Source organism: Sorex araneus, chromosome 6, assembly GCF_027595985.1.
Source record: "Sorex araneus isolate mSorAra2 chromosome 6, mSorAra2.pri, whole genome shotgun sequence".
Classification (NCBI taxonomy): domain Eukaryota; kingdom Metazoa; phylum Chordata; class Mammalia; order Eulipotyphla; family Soricidae; genus Sorex; species Sorex araneus.
This window is the reverse complement of record NC_073307.1, coordinates 53,200,829-53,228,418: the sequence shown is the minus strand read 5'-3', so window position 1 is coordinate 53,228,418 and position 27,590 is coordinate 53,200,829. Positions and strand designations below refer to the sequence as shown.

The 27,590-nt window shown below is 62.4% G+C and overlaps 1 protein-coding gene across 1 annotated transcript in view; it reads left to right on the top strand.

Annotated features, from left to right (window-relative positions):
• ADAMTS17 (ADAM metallopeptidase with thrombospondin type 1 motif 17) overlaps nt 1–19,862 on the top strand; it is an 84,817-nt gene extending 64,955 nt beyond the window's left edge. The window contains exons 15-23 of the mRNA XM_055143540.1: nt 1,158–1,278; nt 3,860–3,940; nt 9,225–9,382; nt 11,522–11,684; nt 12,168–12,303; nt 14,532–14,736; nt 16,880–17,032; nt 17,299–17,476; nt 18,052–19,862. Coding sequence (XP_054999515.1) covers nt 1,158–1,278; nt 3,860–3,940; nt 9,225–9,382; nt 11,522–11,684; nt 12,168–12,303; nt 14,532–14,736; nt 16,880–17,032; nt 17,299–17,476; nt 18,052–18,206 — 1,350 coding nt within the window. The 3' untranslated portion in view covers nt 18,207–19,862. The remainder of the gene's footprint in view (nt 1–1,157; nt 1,279–3,859; nt 3,941–9,224; nt 9,383–11,521; nt 11,685–12,167; nt 12,304–14,531; nt 14,737–16,879; nt 17,033–17,298; nt 17,477–18,051) is intronic.
• Nucleotides 19,863–27,590: the final 7,728 nt, after the last annotated feature.

The window sequence follows — 27,590 nt, the reverse complement described above, 5'->3', positions numbered from 1 at the left end:
CTGAGCGTCGGTCTCTGAGAACACACCCCGCTTGCCAGAGGGGGTTACAGCGGCGCCAGCCGTTTCCCCCGTGACCAGCTGCTTCAGAGGGAAGTGACGTAGGCAAGCCTCAGCCCTCTCTGCTAGTCCTTAAACCCTTCCAAGCTGTGAAGCCTCGGCTGGGAGAAGCCGAGAGAACTTCACGGAGGGCTGAAGACACGAAGGGTCGGTCCCGTGTGTGAGAACTAGTCACTGCTGCAGTAGAACGTTCCTGACTCCCTGCAGTACTTGTGCATGTAGAGGGCAAAGAAAAAGCAGGAGCAGTGGGTGACCACAGGGCAGGGGGCCGTGGGAGCCATCGCAGAAAGCTGGCTCGGGTTTCCAAGTACCTGCCCACGGGGAGGGATGGTGCGGAGAGACAGAGACAGAGACAGAGAGAGATGTGCTGGTGAGGGCAGATGAGGCCGGTCTCCCCCACTTGCCTCCTAGCCAGGCCCCCTGTTGCCCTCAGTTTCACCGTTTGCCTCTGGGGTGGCCGTGTTCTGGGGAGCACAGAAACGAGCTGGTAGGGGGGTCAGCGCGGCTCCCACGGGCCCCCACGGCCTTGTGAGTTGGTCAGAGACTTGGTGTTGTGGGGTCCCGAAGAGCAGGCCGCCTCAGGCCGCCTCAGGCCACCTTGCAGATGTGGAGACCCTATTGCAGGGTGGGAGCAGTGGGATGGGGGGGGGGCGTGGCACAGACGCTGGTCATCTTCCTGGCCAGTCCTGACCAACCAGGGGCCCTCTCGCGGGCACTTCTCCCGCTGGGGTCCAGAAGCAAGGAAGCCGCGTCCCGGGGCCTCTCCCTGGGCGATGGAGCCCTGGGCCCGACACCAGCATGCCAAGAGTGACCACACGCCCCCCCACCCCCCAGCCTTGACCTGGGCTCCAGTCACCTCAGCCGTGCCTGACTCTGCTCCCTCCCCCAGAGACAGCACAGCAGGGATGCGCTTGCCTCACCCCACCTCACCCCACCCCTCGAGCTCAGCCCCACCAGGAGGGATCCCTGAGTGCAGAGCCCCAGGAGCCCCGAGCTCGGGCAGGCAGGCGAGGCCCCCCCTCCCCCTGCAGCATGACCGAGGGCTGTCCTGGGCCCCTCCCCATCCTTCCCTCCCACTGACCTGCCCTCTGCTCACCTAGAAAATCGGCTGTGACGGCATCATCGGGTCTGCGGCCAAGGAGGACCGGTGTGGGGTGTGTGACGGGGACGGCGGGCTCTGCCGCGTGGTCAAGGGCCATTTTCGACACCCTCGGGGCACAGGTGAGTGCCAGGTGCTCCCCCACCCCTGGCAGCCGGGGGCCTCCTCAGGCCTCTGTCCTTAGGCCCGAGAAGGGCGGTCAGGGGCTGGGTGGCACAGCTGAGCTCCCAGAGTCCTTCCTGTGCTGTTCCCACTGCTCATTCCTGATTAATTCAGATCCCCCCCGCCAAGGAAGGGGGGAGGCTGAGCGATAGTCCAGGGGAACGGGCTTTTGCCTTGCACACAGTCAACCTGAGTTCAATCCCCGGCATCCCATAGGGTCCCCCGAGCACTGCCAGGAGTGATTCCTAAGTGCAGAGCCAGGCAATCCCTGAGCATCTCTGGGTGTGACCCAAAAAGCAAAAGCACTCGGTGGAAGCGCAAAACTCTGCTAGTCCTTCTTCAAAGGATCTGGGCTATCCCTGGCATGAAGCGGCTCGGAGGGGCTTGGGGTGAGCTCAGAGAGCTGGAGAAGGAGCACTGCTCGTAGGAGCCCCAGGTTTCATCCCCGGCACCACTTCACCTCCTGGATACCACTGGGAGTGGCTCTGTGTGGCAGAAAAGCAAAAGGACGAAGGGTCACAAAAAGAAACAGCCCAAATCCCCAAATGCTCAAAACGAAAAACTGACTTTCAAATTAAAACCACGTTACCCTAAAAAAAGAACCAGCAAGTAACTAAAAAAAAAAGAAGAAGAAAGGAGAAGAAAGAAAAGAAAAAAGTTAGCGTCAAGTCCAGTAAGAGTCTGAGCTGTAGTAAGTAGATATTAACAGATGTTAAAGTATCTGCAGAATCCCTGCGTCTCGATTACGTGACAATGAAAGTCGGGGTGGGGGCGATTCTTGTAAAGGGGACAGTCAGAGCGTCCAGCACGTGTCGGGTACTAGGTGCTGAGAGACAAGTCGTCAGTAATAAGGGTGTTAGGAGCAGTGCTGTGGGGTGGATCTTATACTGAGGCTTCGGGGGGAGCCTTGGGCCATGTCTGGCCGTGCTCAGGGGACCCTGTGGTGTCAGCTGCATGCGAGGCGAGTGTGCTGACTCTGCACTATTGCTCCAGCCCCAGGCACGTCTTTGAGGATGGGCACACACTCTGCTGTATCACTTCAGAACTTTCCGGTTCTGTACCTCGGGCACACAGTGCCAGGCCTGACAACTGTGAGTCGTCCCTGGCATTCCAAGAGCATGGGCATGGGGCCGGAGCGATAGCACAACGGGCAGGGCGTTTGCCTTGCATGCGGCCGACCCGGGTTCGATTCCCGGCATCCCATATGGTCCCCCAAGCACCGCCAGGAGTAATTCCTGAGTGCAAAGCCAGGAGTAACCCCTGAGTATCGCTGGGTGTGACCCCCCCCAAAAAAAAGCAAGAGTGTGGGCATGGCCTTATTCACATGAACAGGGATGTATGTGTGTGTGTGCGCACGTGCCTGTGTGTGCACGTGCGTGTGTGTGTGTGTGTGTGTGTGTGTACGTGCGTGCTAAGAGATGCCGAGATGACAGGCATCAGAATCTACTTTCCGTAGGATCTGTGCCTTCAAGTAGAAGGACATTCATTGATTCTCTCCCATGTTTTTTTAATTATTCTGGACTACTTTTATAATAAAATAAAACCTTTTTTTTTACTGTGAGAAAACAAGAGCTAAGTCTCCCAAAATAAATCTTTCCCAAAAGTTGCACCATAGTTGGGCCCAAAATCTCGAAGTTTGTTCCAGCTCCCTGCTGATTCTAATGATTATATTTGGGAGCCCCTGGGGCACGACGCCTCTTAAAATTTGAGAAGGTCGTCTCCGTGGCCAAGGCCCACTCAGATGACTCAGATGACTTCTCACCCACCTGAGAACAAATCGGAACGAAACCACTGCCAGCCTGCTTCTTGGAGCCTCGCTGGAGGGTGGCTCCTGTGTGACTCGGGTGCTGAGACATCACTCGGGCCAGCCGGTCCCAGCAGCAGCTATTCTGGTGCAGAGAAAGGGCTCTGGCAGAGGCAAGGACAGGACCAGAGAGTAGGCAGACTGCCTTCAGCACGGCAGCGGGTTGGGGCCATGGGAGTGGCTTAGCATCTGCCATCATCCAGGGATAATGCCCCAGCACAGTGCCTCGAGAGCGCCCCCACGAGGCAGATGTGCGCCCGAGCCCCAGTTTCTGGAGGTGTGTGTCTCGCTGGGCTGGGGGGTGCTGTCACCGCGTTCTGGTGTCCAGGCGGAGCTTGGGCCCTTCCCAAGGCCCCAGAGGGCTTTGCCACGGGGGCTTGGTGGCTTTCTCCTGTGGCCCCGTGTCTGCGTCATCTCCAGCTCTGGGTCTGGTTTCCTGGGTTTCACCAAGTGCTGTGTACCTCGGTTTCTCGATACCCGGGACCCCGCCCTCCTCCACAGCACCCGGGTCTGAGCTAGCGGCGTCCATCTGCAGGGGGCGGATTCCAGGATCCGGGGACGAGGACTCTGATGACGGGAGGTGGCGGGGGTCTCAGCACAGGCCTCCAGCCGGTTCTCTCCCGCCTCTTGGTCCCAGGGTGGAGGGAGGTGGGCTGCATCCGTGGGCGGGAGGAGACTGGGCACTCGATCCCAGGCACCCCAGATGGGCCCACCTCCGTGTCATCCCACTTCTCCAGGTTACATCGAGGCCGCCGTCATCCCTGCAGGCGCCCGGAGAATCCGCGTGGTGGAGGACAAGCCCGCCCACAGCTTTCTGGGTAAGCCCCCACGCGACCAGCCTCACCCGCTTATGTTCCAGGAAGGGGGTGGGGCCGTGGGTTTGGCGCTCAGCTCAGCGCCCCCTTCCTGGGCACTCAGATTCTGGGTGATTCTGGGGGACCCAGCAAGCAGTGCTGCTGGACCAGGCCATGGGGCCTTGTTCCAAGGTGCCAAGCCTTCAGGTGTGGACGGCAGGATGAGGAAGAGGGAGGAGGAGGACCCCCACTGACCCAGGGAGCCCCAGGAAAGCTCCGCCCCTCTCCCCCAGCTCCCGGGTGCATTGTCTGCAGGGAATTCCTTAGCAGGAGGAAAGAAACTGACCGGGACCCGAGCAACAGCACAGCGGGGAAGGCGTTTGCCTTGCACACAGCCAACCTTTGTTCGATCCCTGGCATCCCATAAGGCTCCCCGAGTACTGCCAGCAGTGATCCCTGAGTGAAGAGTGTAGAGCCAGGAGTAATACCCTGAGCATTGCCGGGTGTGGCCCCAAAACAACAAAAAACAAAGAAAAGAGAAACTAATGGAAACCCCAAAGGTTTCCCGTGTTCCCCAAATGCAGTACCCGACTCCCTGAGGCCCATTCGCATAAACGTCCCCAGCCTTGCAGAGAAGGCCCCGCTCCTGCCTGGTTCCCCGTGATCACTGTGCTCGTCTCGGCAGAGAAGACGCCCTCGACCCTCTCCCGACGCACCCCAGCCTCCCCATTGGTGCCTGCAGTGCCTGGGGGCCTGCGGGTGGGGGCGGCATCTCCGTGCTCTTTGTCGGGGCCAGCTCTGCGCTCTGCCCTCTGGGACAGACACGCACCACCAGCTCCTTCCCGCAGGCCTGCTCCGGGGACCTGTCCCGGGGGGGATTTCAAACTCCCCAAGTGTTTGGGGGTGACTCTTGACAGTCCTGCCCCGCCCCCACTCCCCGTGACTTCCCGGGTCTCGTATGGGGGCCTGGGCTGTGGGGAGTCTGTCAGGCACCGAGAGCTCCGCCAGGCCTCCAGGCTGCGGGCCACATCGCTCTGGCAGAAGCACCCCCAGGTCATCACCCACAACTGCTTTCATCTCAGCATTGATCCCCGATTCGTAAAGTACTCTGTTATCCTTGGCCACGTTCGTGCCTTCGTAGGTGTCACAAACATATCAAAGTCTTGGAACCGGAGCAATGGGACAGCGGGGAGGGCACTTGCCGGGCACACGGCTGACCTGAGTTCCATCCCTGGCATCCCAAAGGGTCCCCTGAGCACTCAAGAGGGAGCCCTGAGCACTGCTGGGAATGACCCAAACCCTCCCCCATTCAAAGAAAAAAGAAAAGAATCTATATGTATGTGTAAGTTCCGGAGTGGAGGAACGCCAACGGAGGGCGTGCTTTGCTGGCGGGAACAGCGGGTCCCACCACGTGCTTCCTGTTTGCCAAGGACAGAGGCTGGGGGCGGGTTCAGTGGCTGGGGTCCACTTCCGGCCTGCAGCTCGTGGCCTCTTCAGAGTCTCTCTGGCATGGCCAGGGCTGGTCAGCAGGGCTCCGGAGAGCAGAGCTGCGTGCCCCGCCCTGGTCTGCACCGGCTCCTGTGTCCTGCAGACAGGCCGGACGCACATCTGCGCAGCCGCGTCCCGCTCCCGGGCCTGACGGCCAGGGGCTCCCCGGCGGACGGGGCCGTCTCCCTCTGCCCGCCTGTGGCTGCTCTCCGCCTGGCTTCCTTTGTTTCGGGGGTCACTCCTGGCAGCGTGGGCCAGAGCCCTCACGGGACCAGCCGCGGGAAGCGTCTCCCCCAGCGACCAGGCGCCATAGCTCATGGGATGCTGCCCCTCGCTGCTGGGGCCGGCATCCTTCCGCTGCTTCCTTCTGACCAGCCTTGTGGGCCCCGAGCCCGCCCGTCTGCTGGGGGCGGTTCCTGAAGAATCCCCCCCACCTGCCTTCAGCCCACTCGGCCTGGCTCTCTGCTCCAGTGCCCGGGGCACAGGGGCTGCCTCTGCCGTCATCAGCCCGGGCCGAGGAGGGGCTGGCAGGGCCCCCGTAGAGAGAAGGTGCCAGCTCTGTGCCAGGAGTCGGTTCCCTGTGGGCCGAGTCCCTACAGCGGAGCCGAGACTGAGAAACCTGAATCTGCTGGGTCCACTGGACTGGGCCGTGCCACCCACCCGCCCCGCAGCTTCGGCCGGGAGCCAGGCCCCGCCCGCAGGAACCCCTGTCCTCGGGTTATGGGTGTGCACCCACCTTCTCCCCGGCACCTGCATGTTCAAGAGTCGGGGGGGGGGGGTCTCGGCCAGACAAACAAGGAGAGAGAAGCGCTGGGAATGGAAGTGGACATCGCTCCGTGACCTCAGCCCCAGAAAACTCGCCCCGAGTGCTCACGAGGCTTCTAATGGGGCCAGAGCGATAGGGCAGCAGGGAGGGCGTTTGCCTTGCACACAGCTCGGCCGGGTTCAATCCCCGGTATCCCATAGCATCCCTCGAGCCCCTGGAGGAGCGATCCTTGGCACGGAGGCAGGAGTCAGCCCTGAGCACCGCCGCTGGGTGTGGCCCAGAAACAAACCAAAAGAGGCTCCCAAAGCCTCCAGCAAAATTCTCAAAAGGAAACTTGGATTTCAGAGTCTGGTGTGAATCTCTGGGCTTTGAGCCAGGCAGAGGCAACCAAGGTAGGAAAGACCTGAGCCGGTAGGGTCAGACTGTGCACCTCTGCTCTTGACTCTTTATTCACCTGTCACCTCAGAGCAGGCACCACCATCTGATTGGCTCCTGCTACAGCGGCGGGGGGGGGGGGGGTGTGGGGGGTGTGGGGGGAGGGGTGTTTGCCTTGCATCGAGTGACCTGGGTTCAATCCCCAGCACCCCATAGGGTCCCCCGAGCACCACCAGGAGTGATTCCTGAGTGCAAAGCCAGCAGTAAATCCTGAGCATTGCCGGGTGTGACCCAAAAAACACCACCTCCTACCCAGATTCTAGTTTCAAATGAATCTCAAAATGCTTATAGTCAGAGAGCCTGCGTGCTCCTGTGCATGGGGCCTGCGATGGTACCGTACGTACTCCGTGAGTTGGGAAGGAATAACTGATCCTAGCTCCCTGTAGAGTCTGGGGACCTCTGCATGGTCCCAACATCCCTGCCCACCTTTTGACGTCCCCCGGTGGACCTGCCACGGCTGGCACTTGGTCAGAAGTCTGACCAGTAACACGAGCTCTCTGTAAGCATGCGTACTGCATGTGGTGTGTATGGAGCGTGTGTGTTGAATGCACACCGTTCTTATAAGACAGCCAGCTGGGGGGTAGGAGAAAGTGGTGAGGAGACGGCCAGCCCGGCACGGGTCTCGTCTGACTGCTGTGAGCATCCATCCGGGCGAGGGAAACGATGAAGAGAGGAGAACTCACGGCAGGGCCGCGCCGGATCCACCCCTACTCTCGAGAAATCGCTGCGGATGTGGATTCGGGGGGTCCAGACAGGTGGTTTGGGGGCAGCTGTTCAGTGTTCTGAGCAGGGCCGTGGGAAGTTCTCGTGCACGGGAGGTGCCCAGGGCTCTGCCCTGTGGTGCTCACTCCCCTGCTCTCTGAGTGCTCCCACCCGGACGGCCGTGCTGGGGCCTCCCTCTGCCTTCCCAGTGCTCCCCGGGCCCTGGCCCGTTTTCTCATTGTGCACCGCACTGACCGTCCTGGTCTTGGCTGCCGAGTTGCTGGATGTCCCCGCAGACGCCAGAGCCACAGGCTCTTGGAATCAGGGGTGCCGGGCCCTACACTTCAGGTTCCCCAGGAACTGCCAATTTCTCAGCACGGAGCACAGTGACCGGCACACTGGGACCCTCGTGGACAAGGTTACCTGCAAATGTGAGGAGGTTTGAAGTGGGTTCCACATCATCATCATCATCATCATCGTCTTGGCTTGGGGACCACAGCCAGTGGTGCTTGGGGGAGCATTCTGTGCTGGGAGCGAAAGCCTGTGCTCCAGCCCTTTGAAGCTCTGTCTCCAGCCCCCTGCTTCATAATTAAAAAGAAAAAGAAGAAAACAGCCACTGGCAGGCGCATGTAAAAACCACACCCATTTCTCAGTGGCTGGGTGTGAGCTGCAGGCATGGCTGGATCCAGGAGCTGGATCCATGTCCCTCCAGAAGCAAGGGGTGCCCCAGCTCCACTTGAAGATAGTAGAAAGCTGTTGTCCCCATGCTGAGAAAGACTTGTTCCTGGAGCTTTGAAGCCATTTGTCACCTATGGGCCAAGCCGGGTTTACATTAGATATCCAGGCCACAGGGAAGAGGGCGACTCTTTATCCTAGGGTGCCCGAAAGGCCTCTCACAGGCCAGGGGTGATTGCTGGGCCTGGGCCTAGACCTGGAACGTGCGGTCAGCCCTAGAACCCTCCCAGAGGCCCGTGCTGGGTGGTGCTGTTTGGATCAGATGCTCAGTCACTGAACAGAAGGAATGACACCTTTTTTTTTGGGGGGGGGGGTGCTATCGCCCACATGGGCGATGCTTCAGTCTTACTCCTGGCTCTGCTCAGGAATCCCACCTGACAGTGCTCAGGGGACCCTGTGGGATGTTGGCGCTTGAACTCTGGTCAGCTGTGTGCAACTGCAGACGTGCTATGCCATGGCTCCGCCCCAAGGGGCTCTGACTCCCCACCTGGGAGTCTCCCAAATAGTGCTCAGGAGGCTTTGAGGGCCTCTCCAGGCAGTGTCTGAGGCTGCTCTGGGACTTGGATCCTTTTGCATCCCAGGCAGATGCCGCTGAGCCCTGAGCCAGCTCCCGGCCCCGCTGGTTTTCTTTCCTCAAGAACACGCTGAAATGGACAACACGGAATCTCGCTCGTGAGAGCACCGCAGGGCCTGAGCTGACACGAATTGTGGGTGGTGGGAAAAACAAAAGTTGTTTGGTGGCCAGTGAGCCGGGGCTGACCCCCGGTCTCACCCCGTCTGCCGGGTGCAGAGTGGCGGGCCGAGTGTCCAGGGCGGGGATGCTGGCCTCCAGTCAGCACACTGGAGTCACCCGCGTCCAAGCCACGTCCGTGCGTGACGCAGACCCCAGTGTGTCGGAGAGCCCGTCGTGTTGCTAGGATAAACATCCCGTTTCTCAGCCCTTCGCCTCTTAGATCCTTAAGAGATGCTGTGGTCAGCCCCCTCCCCCGTGGAACGCAGCCCAGCGGGCAGCAGGCCAGGCCGCCTGAGCGCAGCAGGGAAGTGTGGGACTGTGAGGGCGCTGCTGCCTGAGCTCCTGGCAAGCCAGATTCCCCTTGCCGCCCGGTGCGGGTGGTCCGCCCGCCCGCCCGCCCGCCCCGCGGGGTCTCTCCTGCCAGGCTCAGCCGCCGCGTGTCTCCCCAGCTCTCAGGGACTCCAGTAAGAGATCCATCAACAGCGACTGGAAGATCGCGCTGCCCGGCGAGTTCCAGATCGCGGGCACCACCGTCCGCTACGTCAGGAGGGGCCTGTGGGAGAAGATCTCTGCCAAGGGGCCCACCGAGACGCCGCTGCACTTGATGGTGAGGCGCCGATCCCAGGGCTGCAGCTCCGGGGCTCCTTCCCGGGGCCCTGTGGGGGGTGGGGGGCGTGTGCTGGTTCCTGGGGGCCTAGGGATGGGGGGGGTGTGCCTGAGGGATCTGAGGAGGGGGATGCACCTAGTGTCTGGAGACCCCCAAGGAGGGGCTTCCTTGCTTCCTAGTGCATCCCCTTCACACAGCTAAAAGTGAGAGCAAAAGTCAACCTCAGAACCGCTCCAGCGAGGATCTGGGATGTGCCTCAGTGCTAAAGCACGCATCTCACATGTGTGAGGCCCTGGGTTTAATTCTAACATGTGTATACACACACACACACACACACACACACACCACACCTAGCAACAAATCTGTTGACATGTACATTTGCTTTCTCCACAAGCACTCAGATTAGCCACGTCCTGCCTTTCCCTGGTGCTCACCGCAGCCCCTTGAAGCAGATATGCTGCCGAGTTTCACTCCGGCCGCACCAGACAGGCAGCAGCACCCCTGCCCCTCCCCAGCCCCCCACCCCCAGTACGCCAGTACACTCCGTCACATTCCTCTCAGACGTGTCCCTCCAGAAGCAGGGGGTGCCCCGGCTCCACTCGAAGGCAGTCGAAAGCTGTTGTCCCCAAACTGTGTCCCTGTGGCTCACGAGGTGAGGAGAACCCGAGCCGCAGAGACCTGCCCTGGGAGCTAATCACACCCGGCACTCGCAGAGTGTACGTGCCTGCGAAACGGCATGAAATTGATTTCATATGGGCCCTCGGTCCCCAGCCTCATTCCCATGCTGAGATAATAAAGATCTCATTTAAGGGGCTGAAAAACAAAGCACCCCCCACCACTCCCCTCAAGAAAACAAAAAAACCGTAGTCGGTTTTCCAGATGCTTCTTTCTTGGAGAAGTGGATGCTTCTAGTACCACCCACGGGAGATGCTGGGCCAGGATGCGCTGGCCTCTGGCACCCTGACTGGCCTTCCCCAGGTTGAGGTGGGTTCCAGGCTGGGCTTGGGGCCGCCGACACCCCCAATCAGGCCTTGTGGCTTCTACTAGGGAGCTGGTTTTGCAAATGGCCGGTAGCAAAGCAAAGCAAAATGGGCGGGACTCTGAGGCCTGCAACTCATCTTGACCTAAGGCCTTGTCCTGGGTGTCACTGAGTGAAGCACAGGCCACAGCCCTCCAACTCTCCAGAGCTTCCAACCCCAGGTCCCCAGCTGCAGGATGGCCCCACCCCACACTCAGGGTCTGCGGGGGGTGGGGGGCCCTCCTCAGACCTCCACCACCAACATCAGCCTCTGTGGGGGCAGGCAGCCTCCCAGGAGGTGTCCCCCAGGCTGCCCTCAAGAGGGCATCGTGTGTCCTCAACCCTGCCACCCCCCTCCCCCTGGGCGCTGATGGGCAAGGGCAATGCCGGCTGCTTTTCCGGGCACGCCCTTGAGGTAGGAAGCTATTGGTACAAAGATCGCCAAAGGCAGGTGCTTCCTCTGATCCAAGGGGCCACTACCCCCACAATGCACAAACCTGTTCACCCCCTGAATCCTGCCCCTTCTATCCACGTGGGGATGACCTCTGTGCTTCTCCACCAAGCAGAGCCTCTGAGGGTCCCAAGGGGAGATAAAGGTGTGTCCCTAGGTACGACCCGTTTGGACCCCAGAAAAGAGCCAGTCGCCCCAAAGAGAAGATGGGAGGGGGAAGGAGGGGCTGTCACATTCAGCCCCGCCCACCCCTGTTGGGTCCAGCCCCGCCCCTATCACGTCCAGCCCCACGCCCATCACGTTCAGCCCCACCCCCGTCACAGTCAGCCCCGCCTCCATGTTCAGCCCCACCCCCGTCACCTTCAGCCCCGCCCCTGTCAGTCAGCCCTGCCCTCATCACATTCAGCTCCACCCCCGTCACCTTCAGCCCCGCTCCTGTCACATCCAGCTCTGATCATCACTCCAGCCCCGCCCCCGTCGGGCCCAGCCCCGCCCCTGACATAGTCAGCTCCGCCCCTGTCGTGGTCAGCCCCGCCCCTGACACAGTCAGCTCCGCCCCTGTCATGGTCAGCGCCACCCCCGTCGGGCCCAGCCCCGCCCCATCACGGTCAGCCCCGCCCCCGTGCCTTCCCCACCTCAGAGGAGACTTTGACTGGGTTTGTGGGTCCAGGTGCTGTTGTTCCACGATCAGAATTACGGGATCCACTACGAATACACCATCCCAGTCAACTCCACGGCTGACCACCCTCAGGGCGGGCCCGAGAAGCCCCCGGACTCCTTGTTCCTCTGGACGCACAGCGGCTGGGGAGGCTGCAGCGTGCAGTGCGGCGGGGGTGAGCCCGGGTGCGGGCCGCGCGGGGCGGGGGCCACTCGCGTCGGGCACCACTGCCGGTCTCTGCCAGGCTGCAGGTGCCGAGAGACCTCGCACCTGCGGGCAGGACGGCGCCAGAGATGGGTCTGCACCCCAACACCTCTTCCTCCCGGCCAGGGTCGTGCCACGGGTCGGAGAGAGGGAAGCAGCCCTCGGGGGCGGGGGCCGTGAGAACTGGCTGCACGCTAGCCACAGTACCCTCCCGGAGCCTGTACACCATCTGCCGAGGGCCCAGCACAGGGCGGGGGTGGCCTGCGTGCCCATTTGTCCCCCGCACGGGGTCCCCAGCACCCCCCGGAGCGGTCCCTGAGCACAGAGCCAGGAACCAGCCCTGAGCACCGCCTGCGCTGGCCACACTGCCCGCTCAGGCCCTGCACACACGTCTCCCTCACGGCAGGGGCGTCCCTCCGGCCCTCGCCGCTCACTCCCGCACTTTGGTTTCCAGGGGAGCGCAGAACCATCGTGTCCTGCATGCGCGTGGTGAACAAGACCACGACGCCCGCCAATGACAGCGACTGTCCCCAGGCAACCCGGCCCGAGCCCCAGGTCCGGAGGTGCAATGCTCACCCTTGCCAGTCCCGGTAAGGACCCTCCATCCCAGGCCTGAGACTCCGGGGTGGGGGCCACCAGGGCGGGTGGGAAGTAGGGGACAGACGGGCGGGGCGGTGAGACGCCCCTGAGGCCGTCGCCCTCCATGGGGGAGAGTGATTTCTGCTGGCTGGAAGCAGTGCGTGACCCTCCCCTCCCCGCCTCGCTGGACAGTGTCCGCCAGGGGACTGTCAAGCCACCGCGTCTCAGAACAGAGCAGCGTCCACGTCCGTGTGTGGGTTCCTGTGGTGCGTGGGGCTGGGCTGACCGCTGGGCCCCGTGTGCTGCTTCTGAGCATGGCCGGGTGTGGCCCAAAACACAAAAAAAGCAAAAACACAAACAAACAAACAAAAAAGACCCTGGAAAAGCGTGTGGGACAGAATGCTCTTGGAAGGGCATTTAGGGAACTGTCTACAGTTCTAGGCCAAGAAGCTCGTTCCTTCAGAAATGGCCTTTTTTGGTATTTTTTGTTTGTTTGTTTGTTTTGTTTTGGGGCTACGCCAGCGATGCTTGGGGGTTACTCCGAGCTCGGCGCTCAGGGGACCCCATGCCAGGATCTCAGAAGCAAGCGGGAGAGCATGTCCCCTCTGGTGAAAAACGCCAGCAACCAAACAACCTCTCGGAGCTCTTCCGGGAGCACCTGGGCAGGGGGTTCCCGCCGCCGCTCGCTGGGGATTGTTGGGAGGCTGTCACTGGGAGCGGGATTCATTGGACGCCGGGCCTGGCGCCTGCGTCTGTCTCCGGCAGGGCCGAGCAGCTGGGTGCCTAGGGCCCAGCTGAGTGGGCACTTAACTGACTCTAGTCCTGAAGCACATCTGGCCGGCATCTGCCTTCAGTCCGGTGGGGGGGAGAGGCTGGACCTCCCCTGGAGAGCAGCGCTGGGCGGGCCTATGGGATGGCGGCCTCCCTGCACGGTGCCCTTTTACGGGAAACTGCTGGTGGGTTTATTAGCCAGCGGTGCTGAGAGGAGGCCGATGTGTCAGGGCTGAGATGGAGGGTGTTCTGGGGACCCCGTGCCGGCGAGTGGTCCAGCCCGGCAGAAGGCGGACTGGTGGGTGGTCTGCCATCAGTGCAGCGGTGTGGGGGCGCGTCTAGATTGTTCTCTGACGGATCAGCTTAAAGCCACAGCAGTGATGCTCGGCGGGGGGCCAGGGGTGGGGCTCAGGGTGCAGCCTGGGGGCGCGTCTCTGCCAGAAAGCCAGTGTTCCGTGCTCAGGTCTAAATGCACGTCGCTTGGGCCCTGTGGGGACCACCAGGGCTGCCTCAGTGTGCTGCGGGGTAAGCTGGGGTCCCCCACGCGCCTTGCATGCACCGTGGCCGTGCACAATCGCTCTGAGCACACATGGTGATTTTTTTTTTTTTTTTTTGCTTTTTTTGGGTCACACCCGGCCATGCACAGGGGTTATCTTGGCTCTGCACTCAGGAATCACTCCTGGTGGTGCTCAGGGGACCATATGGGATGCGGGGAATCGAACGTGGGTCGGCTTCGTGCAAAACAAACACCCTACCCGCTGTGCTATCACTCCAGCCCCACTTGGTGACTTTTTTTTAAATTTTTTTTTTTTTTTTTTGGTTTTTGGGTCACACCTGGCGATGCACAGGGGTTACTCCTGGCTCTGCACTCAGGAATTACTCCTGGCGGTGCTCAGGGGACCATATGGGATGCTGGGATTTGAACCCAGGTCGGCCGCGTGCAAGGCAAACGCCCTACCCGCTGTGCTATCACTCCAGCCCCAGTGATTTTTATTTTTTTAACAATGCGTGCTTTGGGACCGGAGCAATAGTAAGTACAGTGGGTAGGGCGTTTGCCCTGCGTGCTGGGTTCAATTCCGGGCATCCCATATGGTCCACCTGAGCACCGCCAAGAGTAATTCCTGAGTGCAGAGCCAGGAGGAACCCCTGAGCATCGCTGGGTGTGACCCAAAAAGCAACAAAACGAAACAAAACAAACTAACAATGCATGCTTTGCTAAGCAGTTCCTCTTAGTTCCACACAAGAGGTTCCTTGTCCTTGGAGGGGAAACAGTTTTGCTCCCTGATGTGGCGTGCACGCGGGAGCTTCGGGGCCCGCCAACCCCTGCGCGGGCAGCATTGGCCGTGAGGGGGAGCGGGGACGCTTGCCCAGGCCCGGCCACCGAGCCCTCGGCTCTGCTCCAGCCTCTGCTGAGCTCCGCCGGGAGCGCCTGGGAAGCCTCTCGCAGCTGCGCCCTGTCCCCCCACAGGTGGGCAGCAGGCCCGTGGAGCCCCTGCTCACCGCCCTGTGAGAAGGGCACCCAGCACCGCCAGGTGACCTGCGTGTACCAGCTACAGAATGGGACCCACGTTCCCACCCGGCCACTCTACTGCCAGGGCCCCCGGCCGGCCGCCGTGCAGAGCTGCGAGGGCCAGGACTGCCTGTCCGTCTGGGAGGCCTCGGAGTGGTCGCAGGTGGGTGTCTGGGTGCCGGCACGGTTCGTTACTCCCCGTTCCGCTGTTCTCCAGGGGACCGGCTTCCCGCCCGCCTGGGCCCCCGAGTCCAGCAGCCGACCCAGCCCGGGGCCCCGGGCACTGCCAGGAGGACCCTCAGCGCAGAGCTGAGAGCCCCGAGCGAGTCTGAGTTCCACCCAAGATGGGTCTCGGAGGTCGTGGGTTGGGCTTAGGGGGAGCCAGACCTCAGGTGCCCCAGTGAGGAGAGAAGGCCCTGCGGGGAGGGTGGGGTGTTGGCGTGAGGGCCCGCAAGAGCCCGCCCGCACCTCTGGCTTTTCTCTTTGGGAGTTTGCTGTTTTATCTTGTTTGTGGGGGACACACACCCGGCCCCCAGGGTCTCTCCGCGAGATACTCAGGGAATGGTGCAGGGCTGGGGATCAAACCCGGGTCCCCTCGAACCCTCTCCTTGGTCTGACCCTGATCCCAAAGCAGCCTCCACCCAGCTCAGTCTCCTTCAGATCAGCCCAGGGAGCAGCGCAAAACCTTCCTCCCTCCCTCCCGCGGCTCCTTTCTTTTTATGTTTGTTTTGTTTTTTTTTTGTTTTGCTTTTTGGGTCACACCCAGTGATGCTCAGGGGTTACTCCTGGCTCTGCATTCAGGAATTACTCCTGGCAGTGCTCGGGGGACCCTATGGGATGCCGGGGATCGAACCTGGGTTGGCCCCATGCCAGACAAACTCCCTACCCACTGTGCTATTGCTCCAGCCCCTTTCCTTTCTTTTTAAAAACACTATTTTATTGGAGTTTGGGGGTCAAACCTGGCAGTGATCAGTCCTGACTCCTGGCTCTGTGCTCAGGAATGACTCCTGGTGGCGCTTGGGGGACTCTCTGGGGTGTGGGGCTCGAACTCGGGTCAGCCACTTGCCAGCTCCCGCCCACTGGCCTGTGTCTCTGGCCCTGCAAAGTGCTTCTTTCTTGGAATCAAACCTGCCCCCCACCACGACCCCCAGGAAACGCCATAAACTGGCCTTTCTGCCACTTAGCTCGGCCGCAGCCTGGCTCCCCTTCTCTTCTTCCAAAACCCCCTGGCGGGCAACGGGCGTGGCCAGTGGCCCTAGTGGCTTCCATGCCCGCTAGACGCCACTGCCCCTGTCCTCTCCGGGCCCTGCGCCCCCCTGGTCATGGCCCAGCTGGCACTCCAGCAGGCACCAGGACACAGTGGACAGGGCGTGTCCGGAACTGAGCAGGCGCTGCGGCGGGAGACTCAACACGGGGACTCGGCACCTGCCGCCCTGGGGGTGCCTGTGGGGGGCCTCAGGGGTCGGGGGGCACAGGGTGCAGGAAATGGGGGCAGAAGCTCCCAGAGGAGCAGGGGCCCAGCCTGCGCCTCTCCATGTCCAGCCCTTTCACTTTTTATAGGAACTCTGGGGCCTGCAGGACAGCTGAGGGGTCCGACTCGGGCCCTCGCGGCCGGGCGAGCTGCACCCTGAGCCCTCCACAGCCTCTGAGGGGTCCGACTCGGGCCCTCGCGGCCGGGCGAGCTGCACCCCGAGCCCTCTGCAGCCTCTGAGGGGTCCGACTCGGGGCGTCACAGCCGGGCGAGCTGCACCCCGAGCGCCCTGCAGCCCTTTGCAGGCCCTCTTTGCCCTTGACTTTTGCGGTGCCCAGAGTTGAGCCCGGGGCCTCACACTCGCAGGCCGGGCGCTGTGCCACGTGCTGGGCCGCGACCCTCGCCCTCTCTGGCTGAGGCCAAAACCCCGTGCTGAGCACAGCTCCCCCGTGAAAGCTCCCGTCTCGACGAAGCTCCACCACGACAGGAGTTCCCTGGGGGAAGAGCGGCCCCCCGAGGGCGGGGGTCGCATGTGCTGCACATGGCCGACAGACGTGGGGAGAGGGAGGGCGGGCCCAGCCACGCACCCTGGGGCCCCTCCTAGCGCCAGCTGTGGCCCCAAACCAGACCCAAACTCCGCTGATGCTGCCTCCTGGGCAGACACAGAGACAGATGTCGCCGCTGTTGTGGCTCCGGTGTGGGGTTTGGAAGACGCGTCCCCGGGAACCTGCGGGCGTCTCCTGGGTGGTGGGGCCTGGCCTCCAGCCCCCTGCCCCCCCCCCGGGCGTCTCCCGCCACCTCTTCAGCGCCACCCTGAGCTGCTTCTCGCCCACAGTGTTCCAGCCGCTGCGGCACGGGCACCCAGAGGCGGACGGTGACCTGCGCCAACTCACAGGGCAGGTGTGACCCTGCCGCGCGGCCGCAGGCCGAGGAGGCATGCGAGGACCACTCCGGCTGCTACGAGTGGAAAACTGGGGACTGGGCCAGGGTGAGTGAGTGCCCCCTGCCCCTGGGCCGTGGACGCCCACGTCTCTCCCCAGTACTTGCACTGGGGCCACACCGGCAGGCCTCCAGGGGGCGCTCCTGGCAGGGTGGGGGGACCGTGGGCCTCCCGCGTGCCGAGTCTGTGCTCAGCCCCAGACGCCCTCTCTGTGGTCTCCCCATTGTGAGGGAACGGAGCGGGCGCCCCGGAAACCAGTGGTGCCTGGTGCCGCCCTCGCGTCCTGCCCCGCTGAGGCTGCCGTGTCCCCGCAGTGCTCGTCCAGCTGCGGGAAGGGGCTGCAGTCCCGCGTGGTCCAGTGCATGCACCGGGTCACCGGCCGCCACGGCAGCGAGTGCCCTGCGCTGTCCAAGCCCGTGGCCTACCGGCAGTGCCAGCAGGACGCCTGCCCGCACAAGGCCAGCGGCAACACCATCACCTCCCCGCGCTTGGGTGAGTGCGGCCCCGGAGGGTCCCCACAGCCCAGGCCTCACGGCGCGGGGAGAGCGGTGTGGGGGTCGCGCGTGCATGGTTGGGGGGCTGTGCCCGTGGCCATTCCTCTCTCTTCTGTGCTGCTGGGAGGGTCCGTGGGCAGGGCCAGTGGAGCTCCCCACCTTTCACCCCCTCCCCTCCCAGCCCTGCGGAGCACTGGCTGGGGCCCTTGGGGGACAGGGCTTGGTGCAGGCCCAGAAAGAACATTGACCCCGTCCCAATGGACATTCTGGGAGGCGTCCCTAGTCCGGCAGACCCTCTCCCCCCGTCACACACACACACTGAAGGTTTCAAAGCGGCGTTATTGGGGTCTTTAGAGTTTGGGGATCTCGGGCCCCTGCACTGTGCCCTGGACCGGCCCGAGAGAGGGAGGAGGTACTGCTGCGTAGAGCGCGGGTCTGGGGGGCACTGCCAGCCCACGCCCAGAGAGCCCCCACGGGACCAAACAGCCTCTCTCCTAACGCGTTCCCTGGGCGAGGGCGGCCAGCAGCCCCCCTGCCCTCCGTGACCCCGCCCGCTCTCCGCCCGCCCCTCAGCCGCCCTGACCTACAAGTGTGCCCGAGACCAGTGGACGGTTTACTGCCGGGTCATCCGCGAGAAGGGGCTGTGCCAGGACATGCGGTGGTACCAGCGCTGCTGCCAGACCTGCCGGGACTTCTACGCCACCCAGCTGCCCCCGCCCCGCGCCTGACCCCGCCCTGCGCCCGGGACCCGCACCACCCGCCTCCCTGAGCACACGGCCCCCCGCCCCCACCAGCCTTCCCCCATCACCTAGAAGGGGATGTGGCTTCCAGCCTGAAGCCAAGCGAGGGCCGCAGACCCTGGCCACCGCCCCGAGTCCATCCGTGACCTTCCGTGGGTGGCCAGGAGCGGGGGACACCGGTGCAGGGCTCCGTGGGGACCCTCGGATTCTGGTGCTGTGTGTCCCGTGGCGGGAATTGGGCCCCCCACCAAGGAGACGCGAGCGTTCGAGAAGGGTTTGTTCTGAGAGCCGGGACGGCCTCTGCCCCCTCTCTGACAGCTGGCATCCATGGCCACGTGGGGAGAATGTTCCAGAAGGGCTGGGGCCGGCCGCCTCTGCCGCCCTCCCCTCAGGAGCCGAATGGGAGGGTTCTGGTGCTCTGTGCCCCGGTGCTAGACCCGGTGTCGGCTGACCCCCGGCCAGAGGGTGCTGAGGGGCCTGTGTCCGGTGCGGGCAGGTCCCCCCACCTCCAGAGCTCTCGGCCAACCGGACTCAAGAAGCTGTCCGCGCTGGGAGCTGGGCGGTTCTTAGGGCTCAGCGTGCGGGGGGCAGCCCGGGGCCCCCACTGCCCGGGCTCACGGCCAGTCACTGTCCACCTCCTCATGGAGGGACTCAGAACCCTACTTCAGGGAGGGCCTCTGCGTGGCCGGAGGGCCCCTGTGGAGGGGCTGGGGTGGGGGTCGATGGTGCTAGGTCGACTGTGAGAAGGCCCCCACCCCACCCCCCACGGTCCTGGTGCTAATAGTGTGTGTGTGTGTGTGTGTGTGTGTGTGCGCTTGTGTATGCGCGCGCATGTGTGTGCGCGTGCTGGGGGGCGGCAGGAAAGGGGGCAGGGGCCACGTTCCACCTCCTCGGTGCTGAGTCCATCTCCTGGGCAGCTTCCGCTTTGACAGGCCTGCGGGCAGAGTGAAGAAGCCACATGCCCACCTCCCCCAAACCTTTCGGTGCTTCGAGGCTAGGACAGGGCCCCCCTCCTGGCCAGGCCACCTGCACCTCCCCCCAGCATGGCAGAAGGCGCGCGGGGGCCGGGCAGCCGCATGTCCTGGTGCCCCCAACGTCCCCACCCAGCTGTGCCACAAGACACCCCGAGCCTGGTGGGGGGGGGCGGGCGGGAGGTGCTCCACCTCCCTTTGGTGCTCTCTCTGCTGCCTGACTCACCAGCCCATCCCCCGAGCAGGTCAGGTCGGACTTGGTGGCCCCGATGCCCACGCTGGCCTCGTGGCAAATACTGACCCTCTGGGTTGGCCCAGAAGCTCCACCCCCACCCCACCCCCACCCCCCACCCCATCAGCTCCAGCCCTGTCCCCTTGGGGATGCGTCCCTGAGCCGGACGCTCTCATGGTGCTATTTCATTGGTGCGACTCTGGGGAGAGACGGCAAAGGCCCCCGACCCCTCCGGCGCTGCTGTTGGCCCTTGGAGCACTGTACTCACCCCCCACCCGTTAGCTCGCCTCGCCCACTGTTCCACGGTGTTTCCCAATCTGCTTTAGTCGGTGACGGTTTGGGAAGACAAGGGAAAGACAGGACAGCCCCCAGCCCTTGCTGGGCACCCCCTCTGGAGACGGGAACCGCCTGATTCCGTTGGAAGCGCGTTTGAAGTGTTGAATAAAGTGGCCGCTGACTCTTCCATCTCTGCACAGCTCTCTGGAGGGTCTGACCAGCCCTTGGCACGGCCAGCGGTGGTCGGTGGGGGTGGGTGGTGCCAGGGGACCCCCAACCCTCGTAGTGCTGGCGAGGTCTCGGCCTCCTCCCTACACAGTTCGGCCGGGCGAAGAGTCCATGTGTCCGTGTGTGTCCCCTGCTGTGTGGGGGTGCAGGGACCCCCGGGCTGCTCTCACTGACCTTTCCACCCTTCCACCCGCTCCTGGCCCGGATGGGGGTATGCTGAGGGCCCCGTGGACAAGGCTGCCGAGGGGAAAGGGTGCCCCCTCCTGAGAGCTCGTGCTTCCCCTTTCCCGTAGGGGAGCCCCAGAGAGACCACTAAGTGTCCCCAGCCCGGCACCTTCTGGGGTGCCAGGAAACGCCCCCTGGATCGAGCCCTGGAGAACAGTGGCTTCCTGCCCTGCCCACAGTTCTGACCCCAGGACCCCGGTGCTTGGAGAAGCTATGGGGTGCAGCTGGGCCTGAGGACCCCTTGGGGTCCAGATCTGCCAAGTCTGGCTGGAGCGATAGGACAGCAGGGAGGGCGTTGGCCTTGCACGCGGCCGACCCGAGTTCTATTCCCAGCATCCCATAGGGTCCCCCGAGCACGGCCTGGAGTGACCCCCGAGTGCAGAGCCAGGAGGAACGCCTGAGCATCACTGGGTATGACCCCAAAAGCCATAAAAAACCCTGCTGAGTCGAGTCCACACTGCCTCCCGCACCCAGTCCTCCACCCCCCTCTCTCTTCCCTCCCTCTCCTCCCTCTCTCCCTTTCCCTGTGGCTCTGCCTGACTGTAGAACGTGCAGGGATTTGTAGAGCTCCTCAGAGCTGCCTCTGCCTGCTGAGAACCCAGGACCCTCCCAGATACACCCTCATGCCCCCAGCTGCACTGGGCACGTGGAGATGGCAGGACGGACCTCCTGGCCCTGGGTGGTCGCACCTGCAAATTGGCTTCTGCCCCCCACATTCCTTTGTGTCTAAGGGTCTGGAGACCCTTAGCACCCTGGAGGCCTGGGAGCGTGCAGAGAGGGGCTTGGGAAGAAAGCAAGCCAGCGGGATGGTCAGGGGAAGGCAGGGCTGGCCGCGTCTACAGCTGCCTGGCTTGTTGTGGCTTCCCCGCAGATGGGGCCATGACTGGCGGAGCTCAGGGCTGACTCCTGGCTCTGTGCTCAGGGCTACTCCTGGCTCTGTACTCAGGGCTGACTCCTGGCTCTGTGCTCAGGGCTGACTCCTGGCTCTGTGCTCAGGGCTGACTCCTGGCTCTGTGCTCAGGAATCACTCCTGGCTCCGTGCTCAGGAGACACTCTTGGTTCTATGCTTGGGGATCACTCCTGATGGTGCTCGGGGACCGTACGGGATGCCGGGGATCAGATCTGGGTTGGGCACGTGTAGATAAGAGCCCTCCCCATTGTGCCTGCTCAGCCCCCAGATGGAATTTTATGGAAGGGTTTGCTGCATCCGCCCGGCAGCAGCTGTGTCCCTTCCTCCTGTGACTTAGTGGACAGGTCAACCTAAGGGGGCCAGGACAGCCGTGGGCCGTGGTCCAGGAGAGCCTGGGACCATCTTCAGGGTCGCCAGAGCAGTTTCCGCCTCCTCCCCACGTCCTTCATCCTCCTTGACCCTCGCACTAGAGCCGACGGTGCCCTGGGCCCATCCTGACACAGGCCTGGATCTATGATGCACTCAAGGTCAAGGCTCACGGTAAATGGCCTTTCATGGCCGTACGGGCCCCGTCCACGCGTCCTGGCCCCACTCTTGGCAGATGGGCAGCTCCAGCTCGCTCAACAGGCTGGACATCCCAGAACATGGCCCACAGTGCCCACGGGCACACGTCGACGGGCCCCTCAGTCATACCCTCTGGGGTCCTCCAGAACTTTGACACTGAGGAGACCCCGGGGTGTCTGGGCACTCAGGGAGGGTTACTTGTCAAACCACCTCAGAACCAATGGGGCTTTGGGTGACTGGGGAAGGGAGGGAGACAAGGTGCTGTGGGACCCGTTTTCTCACGGGATGAGAACATTTGCCTGGGGGCCCACGAACTCCCCCTAGAGAGGGTCCTTGGAGGAGAAATCAGGATCCGGCAGGGCAGAAAGCAGAAGGCAAGGGAACGGGAACGGAAGGTTCTAGAAGGTGTGTTTTCCAGGCCCGCACCCCGCCCCAGGCCTGTGAGGATGTCCCCCTGGAGGTCAGAGTCTGGGTCGCATGACAGGGCCCTGCCGCATCTCACCCTCTGTCTGGACCAGGCCTTGGGGGCGGGCAGACAGGGACCCCCACGCGCACTCCCTTACCAGTGGGGCCAGGGCTGGTTCGGGGTGCAGCTGAGACACAGAATGGGGCCCCCCACTGGAGAGCCTCATTCTTCACTGCGTCTGCAGTGTCCGAGGCGCCGGGCCTGCTTGCAGGGCGGGAAGGGTTCCTTGTCCCGCTCACACAGCCTGTCGGGGCCGGGGGGCAGGCAGCATCGGAGACGCTCAATCCCTGTCTTAGCTGATGCCCCTCGGGTTTGGCCCCACAATGCCAGGCGCCTCCTCTGGCCAGGGGGCCTTGGCCCATGCCCCAGATCGCAGCCTTTCCTGGGGGAAAGAGATGGCGCAGGCCAGGAAGAGCTTTGGAGCCCGGTGTGGCCCCAGTGTGGCTCTGGAATCAGTGCTTTGTGTGTTTGTGAGGCCCTACGTTGCCTCCCTGTGGGGCGAGGAAATGCCTGATCAGCGTCACCCCACAAAGGCTGGCAAGAGCGGGGATGTGTTTGGGACCAGGCAGTGGCCAGCTCACCCCGGTGGCCTGACTTCCCAGCTCCATGCCATTCCTCCTGTCCCTCCATCAGCTTCAAGCACTGTTTGTCAGATTTGGGGCCACCCCCAGTGGCCCCCTGCACCTCCCCCCAGCATGGCAGAAGGGTGACTCCTGGCTCTGCACTCAGGGATCACTCCACGCAGGGCTTGGGGGACCCTGTGGGATTCTGAGTGGTGAACCTGGGCTGGCTGCATGCAAAGCAAGTGCCCTGCTCACTGTACTGTCTCTCCAGTCCCCGAGCACTTTTAGTTGAGCTTTTGTATGGACCAGCCACAGCCATAGAGCATGAGCTTTGTGTCTGGGGCATTAAGATTCCAGGGGTGGGTTTCAATGGGCTGGTCCCACTCGCATGGACAGTCAAAGCCCTTTCCCTCCCAGAGGGTCCGGGCAGCCATTCAGACCCCTGAATTCTGGGTGGGCTCAGAGCCCTGACCTGCTACAGAGTCAATGGCATTAAAATGGGAAAAAGAAAAAGGGCCAGAGAGAAAAGTGGGGAAAGTACTTCCGGGCGCATGGCCTATTTTTCTTTCCCCCAGGTTTTTGGGACATACCCAGTGGTGCTCAGGATTTACAACTGGGTCTGCACTCAGGAATCACTCCTAACGGTGCTGGGGGACCCTATGGGATGCTGGGAATTGGACCCAGGTCAGCTGCGTGCAAGGCAACCGCCCTGCCCGCTGGACTATTGCTCAGGCCCACTGTCACTTGGGCTGTCCCATTTCAACCCCCAAATAGGGCCCCTGAGCTCCACCGGGAGTGACCCCTGAGCACCGTCGGGTTTGTCCCAACCTTCTCCCCAACTCCCCCCCAAAAAAAATCTAAAATGGGAAAAATAAGCACCACATGTGGCTGATGATGGTCCTGGGGTGTCAGCCCTTGGGACTTTCTCCCGGCCCTGCTCCCTCTCTCAAGGTCCTCACAGCCTGTGGATCAAAAAGCATCGGTCGTTGGGGCTGGAGCAATAGCACAGCGGGTAGGGCGTTTGCCTTGCACGCGGCCGACCCGGGTTCGATTCCCAGCATCCCATATGGTCCCCTGAGCACCGCCAGGAGTGATTCCTGAGTGCAGAGCCAGGAGTAACCCCTGTGCACCGCTGGGCGTGACCCAAAAAGAAAAAAAAAAGCATCAGTGGTGACAGGTGTCCAGGGAGAATGGCCGGGCATAGGCCTGTGTCCGCCTTGGTTTCTGCCTGAGGCCCCCGTCTGGGTCAGCTGAGCTGCTACTGAAGCGGCTCCAGCCCCAAACATTTCTCCCCCTCCTGGTGGCAGGAGGGGCCCCAGGGTGCACCGAGGGGCACCCCCGAACAGTCAGTGGAAAGTGCTGTTGCGAGACTCAACCCCAAGGCCCCCAAAGCTGCCCCAGTGTCTCTACCCGCTGGGACCCTCCTGCACGCCTCCCACCCCCAACCGGTGTCCCCTGCATGTAAAAGGCCAAAGAAACATCCACGGTCCCCTTTCCCCAAGAAGGTCCCAGCCAGGGTGTGCAGAGCCAGGGCTGGATTTTCTCGGAGCTTGGATGCGTACGTGGAACATGATCTTTTTACGACTGGAGCGAGACCATTTTGCAACTTCCACCGACGTGAGAAAGTGACGTGAGATGTGTTTTATGACTTCAGACAGGCCAGGAAACTCGCCAACCAAAGTTTTCCCTTCAGAGCCCGGCAGGGAATTTTCCCTGAACCTCTCCCCCCCACACACAGCCGGTTTGGGTGGGTTCTGGGGCCCACACACCTGTGGGGTAAGTGGTCCTTTTCAGCTTCCGAGGAGCCTGCCTAGAGGTCGGCTATAGGTTAAGCTCGACAGAGCACCTAGTGCAGAGCCTGGAGGCCCAAGAGACGCAGGGTCCCATGTAACTAATGCTAGCAGGGCCGGCTGCATGCAGAAGCTGGTCTTTGGCTTCTCGAGTCGGCTTTCGTGTCCCTGTGAGCGTCCAGAAAGTCCCTCAAGGCAGGGGAATCTCACGCACCAGCCGAGCAGAACTCGTGAACTCCTCGGAACTCCCCCTGAAGCCCCTCTCTCCGTTGGGAGCACTGGAAAACGCAGGAGGTGCCATCTGGGGCTTCCTCCCTGACTCGGGCCAGTGCCGATCACCGTTTTTCCAGAGCTCAGCTCGCTGGCCCCTGGGATCCCCTATGCAGTTGGACCCCAGCCAAGGATCGGTTACTGCAGGACGTCATCCCCTCATGGATGCCATTACTCTGCTCTGTCTCCCGAAACCCGAGAACTTCCCCTTGGAGCCAGAGCCCGGCTTCCTCGGCTAGACCCACCCAAAGGCGGTTTCTGGTGACAGAGAAGTTCTGTGGGGCTCAGATGGGGCTTCAGCCTGGGTTTGCCCTGGATCGGTGACCCCAGGTGTGAGTGGTGTGAATGGCCAGCCCTGGGGGTCTGCCCTGGCCCGGGGGAGGGGAAGACAGTTCCAGAGTCTGCCCTCTGCAGGGGCTGCTCTGCTCAAACCAAACGGTGAATGATTAAGATGCCGTGGCAATGCCCAGGGGCACCACCAAGAAAATAAGCCCAAAGTAGAGAACATTAGGGAGAAGCACAAGAATGAAAAAGATTGGCTTGAGGGGCCAGAGCCATAGGACAGCAGGGAGGGCGCTTGCCTTGCATGTGGTCGACCTGGGTTCGATCCCCGGCATCCCATAGGGTCCCCCAAGCACCCCCAGGAGTGATCCCCGAGTGCAAAGTCAGGAGTGATTCCTGAGCCTCTCCAGTGTGGCCTAAAAAGCAAAGTAAAACAAAAAAACACTTGAAATACATTTTAAACACAAAAAGTTAAGGAATAAAGGCATAAAAGCCATAAGATGGGGGACAGAGATAGTATGGCCAGAAATAATACAGGAATGAAGGTACTTCCCTGATCCCTGTCACCACACAGGGGCCCTGAGCACTGTTGGGCACGGCCCAAGTCTCCCCACCATGACCTCCCAGATTTTGGGGGGCTGGAGAGACAGTACAGCAGGGAAGGTACTTGCCTTATATGTGGTCTATCTGAGTCCAATCCTCAGCATCCCATATGGCCCCCTTGAGCACTGCTGGGAGTGATCCCTGAGCACAGAAGTAGGAGTATGCAATGCACCCTGAACGTTGGTGGGTATGGCACAGAAACAAAACAGACCAAAAAGAAAATAATGATAATAACAAGGGAGTATATGGTCTGCTCAGAGCCAGGAATGGCGCCAGAGCACCAGTGACTGTGGCCCCAAGCCAGAAAAAATTTGAAGGGAATATCTGATCAGTTCCATCCTGGTCAAAGACTGTAAATCAGACAAGACAAGGAAGTTCACTCCAACTGGCCACTCTGACCCTCTATCTTCTATCTTCGTTCTTTGTCCCACACCACTGCACCCCCACTTGATATTTTGGGAGCCCCCCAGCCTGAAGGCAGGGGCCATTGGATGAGTCTCAAGAGAAGCCTGCCAGCCTCCTCCCCCCACGGCCCCCCATTTTCCCTGGGGCGCTCCACAGGTGAGGAAGGAGCATTGCAGAGAAAGGAGGGATCGCGTGCAGGGATGTGGCAGCGAGGGCGGGAGGGGGTCAGCCAGCCCTGCATGTGCAAACAGCAGGGGCTGGCCACAGGCGCTGCGGGGCGCAGGTCTGGGGGAGCCCCCGCAGAGCTCATGATCCCCCCCAACGCTGCCGCCCCTGGCAGAGTCCCCGTAAAAGGTAATCTCAGCAGGCCCCTCCGCAGCTGGCTGGGGACCAGGCGGTGCCGGGGGCTGAACTCGAGGCTCTTGCGTGCAGAGCCCGCGCTGGGGCCCCGTGGTCCAGCTCCCAGACGTCTATCTGGGGGTGCCCCTAGGACGAGTCGGGCGGGGCCGGCTACACCCCCATCCGCGGCATCTCCACTGAGCGACAAGCTCAGCGCTTACAGAGGCAGCGGGAACCGTGCCCCTGGGTGTTAGAGGGACGAGAGGTGGCTTCCAGCTTCTGCCCCTTGGCCCACTGTCCACTGCTGTGATGCAGACGGCCGCCTGCGCGCCGGGCCAGGCAGGGCCCACGGTGATGCCACAGCACCCTCTGGCGGCCGCGCGCGCGCCCTGCACGCACCTCGGGGCAACCCGGGGCAGCCCTGGATTCCATGGGGTCCCTTCTCCAGCCCTCCGGGGAAGGGAGGACCCTGGCGGGAAGGCAGAGACCCCATTGCCGGCAGGGCAGTCTGGTGAATTAGGCGGTTGCAGGAGGGAGGGAACATTGCCTTGTTTGGTGTGTGGCCGCCAAACCAAAAAAGGCAATGCTCGGCGCTTACTCCTAGCAGTGCTGGGGGTCCCTGGGGCTTGGGGATCGAACCGTGACTGACCTACTGTAAGGCCAGCACCTCCACTGACTGTCTGTATTCTCGCCCTCCCCTCCAAGCCCCTTTTCCTGGTCGACCCTGCAGAGCACTGTGGCCTGGAGCCTTCTGGGACGGCAGGGCTGGTCTGTGCCGATAAGTGGCCAAGCCCTTCTGATGACAGTGTCCTGATGTCTGGGGGAAAGGGGGCCTGGCTGCCCTGCCCCCCCCCGCCCCCCGCGCAGTCAGTCCTTGGGCTGAGGGCAGCCAGACACCCAGAGCCCTTCCTGCCTTTTCCGGAAGTGCAACTGGGAGAAGCTCTTTCCCCCTGGTTCGGGTGAGACCGTCCGGATGCCCAAGGACAGAGCTCAGGGCCCTGGCCATGGGGGGTGGCCGGGGCTGTCAGCTGTGTTACCTGTGCCAGGATCTGCAGCTGAGCTCCCCCAGGCTGCCCCTCCTGGAGGCTTAAGGATCACCAGCAGCCGGGTGTGCCCAGGCCAGGTGTCAGGAATCACACCCAGGTCAGAGGCGAGGTGACAGGCGGCGGCAGGTCTAGCGGAGAAGGTGCCCGAGAAGTGGGGCTGTGAGGGTCAGGGAGCCTTGTGGGGTCCCTGGTGTCCTAGGAA